General features: G+C 32.8%; 1 protein-coding gene across 4 annotated transcripts; it reads left to right on the forward strand.

The window, feature by feature from the left end:
• Positions 1-1,650: 1,650 nt before the first annotated feature.
• On the forward strand, positions 1,651-5,064 carry LOC112293310 (senescence/dehydration-associated protein At4g35985, chloroplastic). Of its 4 annotated transcripts, none has more exons than XM_024542574.3 (3): positions 1,651-1,812; positions 2,734-3,211; positions 3,365-5,064. In XM_024542574.3, the coding sequence occupies exons 2-3, from the start codon at positions 2,866-2,868 to the stop codon at positions 4,462-4,464; spliced, it is 1,446 nt and encodes a 481-aa protein (XP_024398342.1). In that variant the 5' UTR covers positions 1,651-1,812; positions 2,734-2,865; the 3' UTR covers positions 4,465-5,064. The 4 variants fall into 4 exon arrangements, with proteins under 4 accessions (XP_024398342.1, XP_024398343.1, XP_090112986.1 ...); XM_024542575.3 differs by having other exon boundaries at positions 1,651-1,809; XM_090256860.1 differs by lacking the exon at positions 1,651-1,812 and adding an exon at positions 1,834-2,312.
• Positions 5,065-12,655: the final 7,591 nt, after the last annotated feature.

Here is a 12,655-nt window from a genome sequence, read left to right on the forward strand (position 1 = left end):
TGATGTTTACTTAATTTATCTATATAAAAAATCGAATTTTGGTTGAAAGTTACATATAATTTCTCTGTTAATTTCATTCAAAATAATATAGTAGTTCTCAATTAGAAAGAATTTGTTTAAATATTTTAATTGCAAAAGGATGTTTTATGAAGTTTGCAAAGATTGGTACATTCATGTCCTGTGTGAAATAATAATTCATATTGCTGAGGGATATATACTGTATACTGCAATTTGTAGAATAAACTTGTGCCAAAATACTGATGCTAAAATCTTTATCTTTGATTCATTGAATCCAATTTTCAGAATTTTAATCTATGATTTGCTTTATTTTCGAACTTCATAGTTTTCATCTTTTACAAATTTCATTTACAAAATCTATAGAATTCCTTATTTTTTTTATTCTTATAACTGATCATCCGTTCATCTTATTGAGTAATAGAATCATAAATATTAAATACATAACTTGTTGTAGGTTTTGTAATTAATATTTTTATTAACATACTTATCTTACTTGAAAACCTATAAATTAAATCTCTCCAATTGAATTGTTACAGTTTTCTTAAAATTTAAAAATCTAACGGGAATTCTGAGTGCAATAACTAAATAAATAAATATTGATGTGGCAAAAATTATATTGCAAATAATATCTAATTTCCATCTCCTAGCAACATAGCGCTTGTTTGTATATTTTTCAAACCAAAAAAAGGACAATTTTTTCACATATTATGCACAAATCTACTCAATCTATTATTTCATAACAACGATTACTAGGGTAAAATAATAAAAGATCACTTTAAACTTCTAGGTTCTTTAATTGCTGTGTTTTTCTTTGTGGAAAAAAGACCAAATTTGTAGGGTGTATACAAGGCATTGATCAAGAGTCAGGTGTCATTTTGAAGTTGGGCAAAATAATAGCGTTTTTTTTTTTTTTTTTTTTTTTTTTTTTAATATTTTTTATAATTGCCATGATGTGATTTTTTTATACAACGGAATCCATAACTTTCTTCCATATTTATAAACGGATTTATAAATATCTAACAATATATAATATTAAGAATATTGATATTGATATATATATATATATATATAATTTAAATTTAAATTTACATTTATAAATATAAATGTAAATATTTCTAAATATATAATAAAATTTAATATCTACTGTCTAATAATACATGTTATCTATCTTTTCAAATATCTAATAGTAAAAATTTACTGAAAAGAAAAGGAATTGAAGGATTATGCATTTCAAAACCAATTCACACTTAAAAAAACAAATTTTTATTTTATTATATTAAATAACATGGTCCAGTGTTGTTAGCCGAACAGAATGACAGAGCCAAACTACGACTCAACAGCGCAACACAACAGAGCAAAAAAATCTGTAGTGGTATCCCACAAAAAGGCAAGATAATCCGAAAAGTGACACCACCTTTGCAACCGAAAAAGTGAAAGCACGGTGGAAGTGGAGGAAAGCGCGGGGCCCATGGCCGCGACCAGGAGGTGGGGGGAGGGGAGCTGGACACCGTGGGGCAGGAAGGGCCGGCAATGAGGCGGGGCAATGGCGGCGACGCGCCATCAGGCAGTGGGCGGGGAGGATGCGCTGGCAACGCCATATCAACGTGTTCGCCAAAGGCCGCAACCAGGCATCGGCAACAGGAGGAGGTGTACATTAGAAAGGGGGAATACCTCCCCCTCCCTATTCGCATCGTTTGTCGCTCCCGTTGCATCCGTGTTCTTCGCTGATCGTCTCGCGGGGCGGGATAGCCCTCTACCAATTGAGTCCACCCCGCATTCCTTCATTTTACGGTGGTGTGTTCAATCCCTGGTGTTTTTTTTTTTTTTTTTTTTTTTTTTGTTTTTTTTTCCTTGCGCTAGATTGTTGTGGGCGGGGTGTTTAGCGGTAGGACTTTAGTTCGTGAGATAGGAGTGTGGGTTGCGAGTCGGAAGTCTGCACTCTTGGGACGTGTCCTGGTTTCCCTGGTCGGTTTCATGGTGCAGCGGTGAATGCAGTAGTAGTGGTCTCCACGTCCTGTTCTGTCGGTTAGTTTGTGGATCGGCGTGTAGCAACTCGAAATGTCGATTCCGTGGATGAGTGTGGGTTGAGTTCAGGTTCTTGTTGGGTGGTGCCTGATTTTGCATGCATGGTTGGGAGTGATGGAGTTGTGTAGAACTCACATGTGTTTGAAAAAGAGTCTGGGTTAGCGGGGATGAGTCGATCTTTCATTGAGGCACTGTACTAATTCAAACAGGGCTTTGATGCGCTCAGAATGTGAAATACTGCTTCATTTTGGAGCTCGCAGAAGTTACTGGTTAGTGAAGAATGGTAGTTAGGACGGTGTGGTTCAGAGTACAATTCGTCACGGTTTCTATTGATGAATGATCAGACTGGAGGTTGTAATTTCTTGAGAACGTGATATTCTCTGTGTCCTCTCACTCTGCTCTGTTCAGAGGTCGGTTGTGACTGGAGTTCAGGTCTGGAAGATGAACAGCTTATTCTAGTTTCGGGATTTCTGTGTGTGTGCACCTGCTGACTAGTTTAAAGATCTGAGTGAAGGAGAGTTCATGTGTGAACGATGCTGTCTTTGCTGATATTCTCAAAGGGAGTCGCTGAGTGGTAGGATTGAAGAAGTTCTGAGAATTTAATGGAAGAGCTGTTGAAAAGAGGAGGCCTCAAGGTTCTGATGAAATCGTGACTTGGACAGTCTTTAAATATGCTGCTTGTTTGTGCAGGTTAGAAAAAGAGTGATACTCAGCAGGTCTTGGTGACCTCTGCCCTCAAGTTTAGAAACTTTTGGGATATTTCAACTGGTTCGTATGTCCGAATAACCTTCTGGTTCTAGCCTTGACAGTGGGGTATACTGAATGGGAAGTCAGATGGAGTTAATTAGCATTGGAGAGGCTCAACTGTACCTCGTCAGTGGGAAAGAGAGCGTGCTCATGCAGATCGGCACTTTTTCATTGAAACTGCTGAAGCAAGCGCACTCACCGCTGGCTGCTGTGGTAGCAAGTGTTGGGGAAATCCAGTGGCCGTTGGGAAAAGACGGACCCGTGATGAAGGTGTGGGATCGACGGTATGCGTTTGCACTCCCTAAGCTGCTGTATGGAATGGTCCTCCCTGGTTTTACACCCATGGGCGTTCTGCAGCAACTGGAATCCATCCTAGCCAAGTACAGCATACTTCGGACGCATCATGTGACGGCTAACTTAGGTACTACTCTCACCAGATTCTTGAGTTTAAGGATGTAGGTATCTTCAGGCTTTGCTGTCGATAATTATTGGTGTTCTGAGTGATTCTGCGTTCACAACGTTGAAGATCGTGTGTATAAAATTGACGGTCAAGGATTTGATGTGTATGTAACAGATCAACATCTGCTGGTAGAGACCGGTGTTAGCGACAATCTTGGGTTTTGGATAGCGGTTGCGCCGGAAGTGGAGATGATAAGTTCTAAAGTAGTGTCTAAAATTTATAGAACTTCCATTGCAACGGAGAAAAACATCGGGATGAATTCAGATCGTGCGGCGGTAGGGGTCCAGCATGGCGCCTCATTCATGAAAAGAAAGAGTCCAGACTCGCCTACTGATGATGGTAACGGAAGAGTGAGCTCTTGCATGATGGGACGCATGCAAGAAGCACGCCGCATGTCAGCTGTGGCGAAGCTAATGTCCATGACGCTTCTTAAGGGGGCGATCAGTGCGACGGAACATGTGTCGAAGATTCTTGGATCGGATATGAACTCTAAGTCCAGCAGTCCGATCTATGGTGTGGCTGTCGCAAGCGTCAACGCATTCCGGAAAGTTGTTGAAGCTGTGGAAACTGCGGGAAAGTCGCTTTATGATAGAACTAAGAAGGAAGGCACCGATATTTCTCAGGAAAGATTTGGTCTTCAAACAGGCCAGGGTCTGCAGGATGAATTTGATTCTCATGCTAATGTGACGAACACCACTTGGACTTTAAATGAGATGGGTGTGAAAATGCTCTTGAAAATGACATTGGCTTCAACTGTTGCGTACACTCGCTCCAACTCGAGGACGAGCACCACATCTACTGTCACGAGTACTGGTGATAAAAATTTGGGCTCCCCTGAATCGGTTGGAACTGGATGGGTTCCGTCGAAAAGTCAGAAACGCGACGCTTCTCACCATCAACATAGGACTACTCCCAGTTTGCAGCAAGCGCATCAGGAATCTAGCTCCCCACGCATGCGAAGCGGTCCGCAGTTGCATACATCGCAGCTGTTCCCTACCTCAGCTGAGCAGATGAGAAACCATGCTGTGGTTGGGTTACCAGCTCCATCTCCCTTAATCATGCCTCGCTCCGGAAATTGCACAGCGGCGGCTTCAGTCTCACCCAACGCTCACAACAGCTCGTTCCAGCAATACCATCGACATGCGACGCAGGAAGCGCTGCCAACAGTCCGCTTCTTTCAACCTGAAGCGAATTATATTCAGCAGATGGAGTGAACAAGCAGCTGGTTGAACATCACCATTGTTGGAGACGGAGACTTCTCTTTTGAGAGATTAGTCCATCTTGCAGCAGGCGGTAAAGATTGCCGAGCATTTTTGTTCAGGAGAATCAGTGATATTTTAACCCACCAGAAGCCACCAAATCGACGATCCTGCAACAAGAAACGGGTTGAAGCTTCTTTTGTATAGATGGATAGGAAAGGAGATGATTGAAAATCCCTCTTTGCTTGACTCATGGACTTAGCTTTCAGTGATGGATGAGCTCTCTGGTAACAAACAAAGAGGGGATGCAACAAAGTCTAAGCGGATTGAAATCCACGAGGTTTGATCGAGACGGTGATTTTGAATTGGAATCAATTTTGCGTAGTTCACTTCAGGTTAGCACATGGGTACATTTTAACACTGTACAGAGTCTAGAGTAGGTTGATTTGAAATTGCCCTCGAAGAGAAGTTGGCTGGTTAGTGAGGAGAGGGACTAGATCCTGCGGTGCTGTAGGGGTAAAATGATAGTTGGCATTGCGTTGTTCATGTGATTTACTTGTCGTCCATGACGAATCTCCTTTTTTATATCATTTAAAACAGAAAAAGAAAAAGAAATATGTGCTTTGGTGGATGTCTTCTTCATCGATTTTACCTTTATCATTCTGATAAAAAAATTGAGTTTACTTTCAGATTATTATTATTATTACTATCATTATTGTAATTATTTTTTCCATTTGTTTTAACATGTCAGAATGAAATCAATTACCGACGCAAAGTATCAAACTTTAGGTAGCGAATGGGGGAGTTTTTCAACATCTCTTTTCTTCGGTCAAGTTGTGTAGTACGTAGGTTTGGTTGCTACACAAGTTTTAGAAAACAGAATGGTGCGTTAAATTTAGCTCGGCTAACCTATTCCAGGACATTCATCACCCAAAATTAAATGCATCAAATTCATCAATACAACAAGCAATTATCTCCACATATCATGTCCACACAATATTCAATTACTTTTTATGATTTATGATGTTTGAATCTTTTTTGCATGTGCTTGTAAAATTATTTTTTGATATTGAACCGCACAGTGAATGCCTCAAAAACTCTATGCCACATTCTTACCCTGCAAATATCCTAAACTCTACAATGTACAAGTCACAAAATATCACATTTCAGAATTGTTGAAAGTAAAAAATAAAAAATAAATAAAATCATATATATATATATATATATATATGTCTGTGTGTGTCTGAATATATATATATATATATATATATATATCATCCCTACTTCAATATTGCAACCCTTATAAAAATGAACATACATATTCGTATATATTTACACGCATTCAACACAGTTGGTCAAGGTACTGCTAAACAAACAAACAAACAAACACTTTCAATAATCAGAATCTGTAGAAATCCGGGTTGGAAATGGCAGACCTCAAAGCTTAAATACATGTTGCACTCTCATTCATTCATTTATATAAATACAAATATATATCTACACACACACATACACATGTAAATAACTATCCAGATACAAATAGAAAGCGATCTTTTTCGTCACAGCAGGAGATATAGGAGATATTCGGATGTTGCAACAAACAGCAACAAAAAGGCAGTGAGTGTTAACAACACATCGATCTGGAGGAGGCTACGAAACCGAGAGAGACCAACACTTGTGAAGGCAAGTACCGGAGTCATCCCGTGGTGGCGATCGGGGGACAGTTCCAACTCCAACACCTGCCCGAGACGGACAAGTGAGGAGGCGATCGCGGTGCCATAGGAAATAAGCACATCTTAATGCGGACTCCCCAGGCAAATCGCCTGGCCGGGACTGTGGACCCAACATCTGTCGATCGATCTATCGATTGGACCCAGGGCGAGGCCACCAGGGCCTGCCCAAAGCATCAGTCCTTGACTACCCCCCGGTCGAGAATCTCGTTGAGCCGGATGATGCGTCCCCACGTCGGCCGGATTGGTGCGGGAGCTCCGGCTGCGATGGCTGCCGTGGGGGCTGCGCTGCGTCGACACCATGGATGCCGACCTGCCGTGCGGCGCTTCCTCTGCTGGTGCTCATGCCTCCGCTTCCAAGTCCCCACCTGGCGATGCGATGCCACAAGATTCTTTCCCCCATCGTGCTCTCGCCACCGCCATCGCCATCTCCCCGTTTCTTCGCATTCCCCCAATTCCTTCCTTCGACTTGCATCCGTTCTCATTTGTGCCGACCTTCATGAACAAGAGTGAGCTCGTTTCTTCTTCTTCACTCTCAGACTGTTTGTGTGTGTGTGTGCACACAAGGTGTTTGGTTATGCTACGTTGTAGATTTTTATTACTCCGATGATTTGCACATAGTTTCAACCTTTGATGTTCTACTGGTTTCCGCAGTGTGCTGAATTGCAGCGTTTCGGATTTTGTCTTACTGGATAAGAATTAAAGTGTGACGAAATGTGTGTTTGAATTTTGTGTTTTTTGTGAAAACTTGCTGCATGTTATTTTTTTTGTTATTTATTTATTTATTTTTCCTTTTTGCAAGTATGTAATATAAAATTTGAAGTGTCAAAAACTGATTACATGGTGGCTTTTGGATTTATAATTAGGTGTGTTTGTGATGAGATGTTTAAGACTTGAAATGCTTGATAACATTGAGTCAAGATTTTAATTGAAGATTGTGTTCTTGATGATGGTGCTTACAAGGTTGTATTTGTGGAAAGGATTTGCAAATAGAGCAAATTTTCAAACATGTTAACTATGTGACATAGTTAATAATAAGACAACAATTACAGTTCTATTCTCTCTATGTATAAAATATGGAATTATTTCAAAAAAGATTAGTTGGGATTAAAATAAATTTTGGACCTACAATTATTTCAATGGAAAAAATGACAAGTACACATTTATACAAGCACTTTCAAATTTGATTGGTTTTGCCCTTAAGTAACAAAATCTTGATGTACAAATTTTTCTCTTAAATAAGGATTTATTAAACTACAAAAAATATATAGTGTTAGTGTGTAGTTATTTTACAACAAGTCTTTTGGCTAATATTATTTATTCTAAATTATGCAATTGAGCATGGAAGAACTTGCAAATGTTGTAATGCAATCACAATCCCTATTCTTACATGCATTTGAAAACCATTTGTTTATAAACGACATATTTTGAAAGACTTTACATTACTCATTGTAAATAATTTTGATTTCTAGACTAATTGTTGCCTATAGTATTTTTAGTTAATATGTTTGTTATTTCTTAATCAATTTTTTTTATATAAAAAATAGTCATAATTTTAAACCTAAAAAATAAGTCAAATACTAAAAAATCACACAAGAGTGTTTGAATTTATTATCATACAAAAATATTATTAATTATTTGTGAAGATAAAAGAAATAATAGTAAATAAATCTAATAATGTATTTCTATTTATTTATATTAAAATTATTATAAATATAAAACTAAGCATGTTATATCATCATGTTAAGACCATATATTAAAAAATAACAAATATTACTATATATATATATATATAATTATTTTATTAAAGAAAAAAATAAGATATTATTTGAAACAACTAAGTATATTTGATAAGCATCCAAATTATTGAGGTTATTATTTAGGTTATTATTTAGGTTAATAATTTCTACCATGAAGTTTTTTTATTTTTATTTTTTTTAATTTAAAATTTAGTCTTATATAAGTATGGTAGAATTAAATTATATATATATATATATATATATATATATATATATATATATATATATATATTCATATATATATATTCATATATATATATTCATATTTATATATTCATATATATATATTCATATTTATATATTCATATTTATATATTCATATTTTTAAAAATATATTTATTAAATTACTATTAAAAAAGATAATATTAATTTCATAATTTTTTTTATTAATATCCAAGTTACTCTAAGTCAATTGATTTTCTATTGTTCTTTTGTTTATAAGTGTGAAATACTTTATATTATAAATATTTTGATATAAACTCAAAGGTACACTTATTAATATAATTTAGATATTTTTTTAAAAAAATCTATTTCGTCATAGACATATATCATTACTTAGATAAGAAGTGTTAGATGAAAAATAAATATAAGTAGATTTGATAATATCTTGTAGAAAAGCTTCTTAAAAGCTTTATAGAAAAAAAATTGACTTTATACGTGTTTGTAGTTGATTAGTAGGTTAGAAACTCAACCAACAAGTTAGCCAAGTATTTTGCATGTTGACAACTTTACAAAATATAAGTTGATTATGCAAGACAAGTATCTTACATGTGCGCCACATAGTCATTTTAGTTTTATATATATATGTATATATATATATATATATATATATATATATATATATTTACCCAGTCTTTTGAGTGACACAAAAATGTATTGAGGTTATTATTATTATTATTTTTTTTAATTCATATCTTTGACATATTTATGTGCAAAATCAAAATTTTTCAATAATAAAAAAATAAAAATAAAAATAAAAATAAAAATTTTATATTCTTTAAAATCTATTATATAAATTTTTTATACTTGATATGACATAAGTAATAGTTTTAAATACAAATAGAATAAAATATTAAGTAAATAAAAAGCTTATTGAAAGAACTTAAAATAAATATATAAATAAAATTATAATAAATAATAATATTATTAAAAAAATAAATAATGGTTCTCTAATCTATTTTATATTCTCTTTCTTAAGCTACAAGCACTTTCTAGCAATTGTAATTTTTTTAAAAAAATATTCAATTTAAAATGATACTAATATTTATTTTATTAGAAATACATTGAAGATATAATTAAAATAGTAAAATATTCATAAGAGCTAAATTTTTAAAAGAACTTTGTGATAAAATTATTAGATTTGAAATTATTTTTATATTATAATTTTATAATTTTTATTTAAAAGAATATAAATTAAATTATTATTATTTTATGACTGAAAGTAAATTTTCTTTTAATTTATTTATTTTATAAATTCAAAATAGAATAAGTTTCACAAAAATTATATTTAAAAAAAATTAAAAATTAAAAATTAAATCTCAAAAAATACCATAAATTCAAAAAATAATTTATAAATTATAATATTTTGATATTTTGAAAATCATCAAAAAAATAAACATAATATCATTAACTCAATTGAAGATTGAAATAGAATTCATTCAAAAATAGCTTATAATAATACTTAAGCATATCATTATATATTTATATCTATTTTATAATTATTTTCTTATATAAAAAATTGGTATTATCCATAAAAATCTATAATTGGCTAAAATTTAAAATTAATTATAAAATCAATATATAGACTTTAAAAAAAAATTAATTGGCCAAGGTTTTAAATTAGTTATAAAATCAACATAAAGACTTCACAGGGCAATAATTAAAATTAGTTCATAAGAAAAGATCATAAAAAAAAATATTGCAACCTTAATGGAGAAATGCAATAATTTTGCAAATATGAATTAGATTTGTTCTCACGAGGTAATGCCCATTTGAATTTTGTAACATTTGATGTTGTATTGCATTAGATTTGTAGTTGGCAATTTGGATTTATTTTATTTGCTTATTATTAAATAAAGTGACATTAATTGATTATGAGTAAACTAATCAAATAGATTCTATAATCCAATTGTGGGATGTTGAATTATGACTTTAACAAAGTCGTAAAATGAGTAATATACAAAGAAAAGGAGAATCAATGATTGGAAGGAAAATAAGACTTGCCAAAATCATTACCTTTGGATGAATCCAACAACCCATTTTGTCCAATAATCAATCAATACATACTACATAGATAAGGAAGCTTTTAAAAAGGAGTTAAAGGACAGTTTGGTGATGCTACAAGAGCTTAATAATACAACAATAAAGGATATAACTTTTTCTTCATTAGAAAAGGCCTTGGAATGAATAATATATCAACAATTCTATTGATTTTAGAAGGCAACAATACAAAGAGTCAAAATAGGAGAAAATTGAAAGCATATAGACCAAAGAGATAGAGAATAAATAGCTCTAAAAAGCAATGGAAACAACATCTTAGGCCACACTTTAAATATAATCTACAAATTTTTCAAAAATTTGTAGAAATAATAAAAAGAATCACCAATAATAATTTAAGGAACATGAAACAATAAAATACTTGACTTGTTCTCAATATGGATGCGTAAAGTACAAGTACATAAGTTGAGATCCAAAAGTATAGAATCTCAATAGAATAGTCTGATGTGTATCTATCTACAGACTTCATTTAATAGATGGATGTGAGTTTGATAATAAATGATATTATGTTTCCAACACCCCTTCTTACTACAAATATTGCATCAATAATGAATAGTACAATAGTATTAAAAGTAATATAGAATTTTTATCATAGTGAGTACTTAAAGCCTCCACATTTTCCAACTTTGGTTAATTTCAAAAAAAGGCAATGAAGATGTAGATCAGTAAAAAGACAATCAAGAACACCTCTCTTAATTTGTCATTTTTTTGGAGAGGGCTTGAAGATGGGTGGCAGCAATTTTGTGGGAATACTATCATGTCTACAAAGAAGGATGATATTGACAAGAAGGAAAAACAAGCTAATTGTATATTAGACTATGACATATAAAAGGTGAAGTTTTTTTCATACTTTGGGTTTTAAAAAAAGTGGTTGTAGATGAATTTTATATATATAGATTTGGATAAAATTTATATTATTGTAATCACTTTCTTATTAAATATTTTTTTTCTAAAAATCTATAAGTTTTCATATAAAAAATTATTTTGTTAGATATTGTGGTGTTGGTTGACAAGTGTCTTCTTTTCTTTCGAAGAGCAAAAAGTTGATAGAGTAAGTGATTTTGTATGCCCAAATTGATTATATTAGGATTGTAAAGAAGAGATTGCTGACATAGATTCTTGTAATATTATTTTGCTAGGATCGTGTTTGATTTCTTATTGTTGTGAATATTTGCAAGATATTGATGAATGTCACTTGATGTCAATAGGATGTTGTAGTATCAATGTTGTATTTGTGCTAAAATATAAAGAGGTGGTGAGAAAAAAATTTCCAAGTTCACAAGCTTCTATAAATAATACTTCTTACACAAATAATTTTAGAATAAAAAAAGAACGTGAAGATAAAGGATTGACAAATACAATATAGAAAGAAATGAGGATATTTTATTAAAAGAGTGGATACTATTAGAGGCAATTAAAAAATTGAAAGAAGCTTTTCAATTTTTTTTTTATATCACATAAATTAATAAAAAAAATTAGCAATTTTTAGCTTGAAAAATTTGAAGTTAGTAATGAGGTTCTAAGGTTTTTGCAACTATTACAAGCAAAATGCAAAGATTGGAGGATAAGATTAGCTAAAAAAATGATGATAGTGTAGCTAAAGAAAAAAGACTAAAAAAAATAGTAATGACTATCCACAAGTTGAAATTACTGATTGAAGCTTTTTAATTTTAGTCATAAGTAGATACAAATTAAATGGCAAAAGATAAAGATCCTAGTAACTTTTTAAGGAATTAGGGGTGATAGGTGAGACAATGCAAATTTTGAGGTTTGAAATGTAGAGCTTCAGAGAGAAACATAAGATTTAGGTTATTCCATGTTCTTCAAATAGGCCTTTTTTCAAAGCTTTTGTGAAGATATCAGCAACTTGTTTTAATGAAAGAACATACTTGAGTATAAGTTCACCACTTTGTATTTTTTTTTCATATGAAACGGTAATGCATAGTGATGTGTTTTGTCCTAGGATTGATGTCAAGATTCACTTCCATGCAAATGTTGCCTTCATTATTGCAATAAATAGGAACAAGTCTTGTGATTTGAAGACCAAAGTCTTTGATGAACTTAACCAATTAGGTAGCTTTTTTTTAGAGGTGATAGATAATTCTATATATTTAGCTTTAGAAGAACTCATGGCTATTGCTAGTTGTTTCTTTGAGAGCCAAGTGATGGAGCTAGAGCCAAAGGTGAAGGTAAAATCCATTGTCGAGTATTCATTAGTCATATCTCCACTTCAATTTATATCAACAAATTTGATTATATTGATATGATAGATACAAGATATCATAATCCAAAGTATGCTTGATGTATCAAACTGTCTTTTTTGTTGTTGTTAAATAGAATTATTGAAGAGAAATGAAAAATCTTGAATAGATAGCAATAGCTCTAGAGTTGTCAAATCAA

The sequence above is a fragment of the Physcomitrium patens genome, chromosome 16 (genome assembly GCF_059467195.1).
Source record: "Physcomitrium patens ecotype Gransden chromosome 16, ASM5946719v1, whole genome shotgun sequence".
Classification (NCBI taxonomy): Eukaryota; Viridiplantae; Streptophyta; class Bryopsida; order Funariales; family Funariaceae; genus Physcomitrium; species Physcomitrium patens.

Bases quoted from the DNA above. Each gene is read 5' to 3' on its own strand.
- LOC112293310 (XM_024542574.3), top strand. From the start codon at position 2,866: ATGGGAAGTCAGATGGAGTTAATTAGCATTGGAGAGGCTCAACTGTAC. The intron at 3,212-3,364 runs GTACTACTCTCA...TGTATGTAACAG, and splicing joins TCATGTGACGGCTAACTTAG to ATCAACATCTGCTGGTAGAG.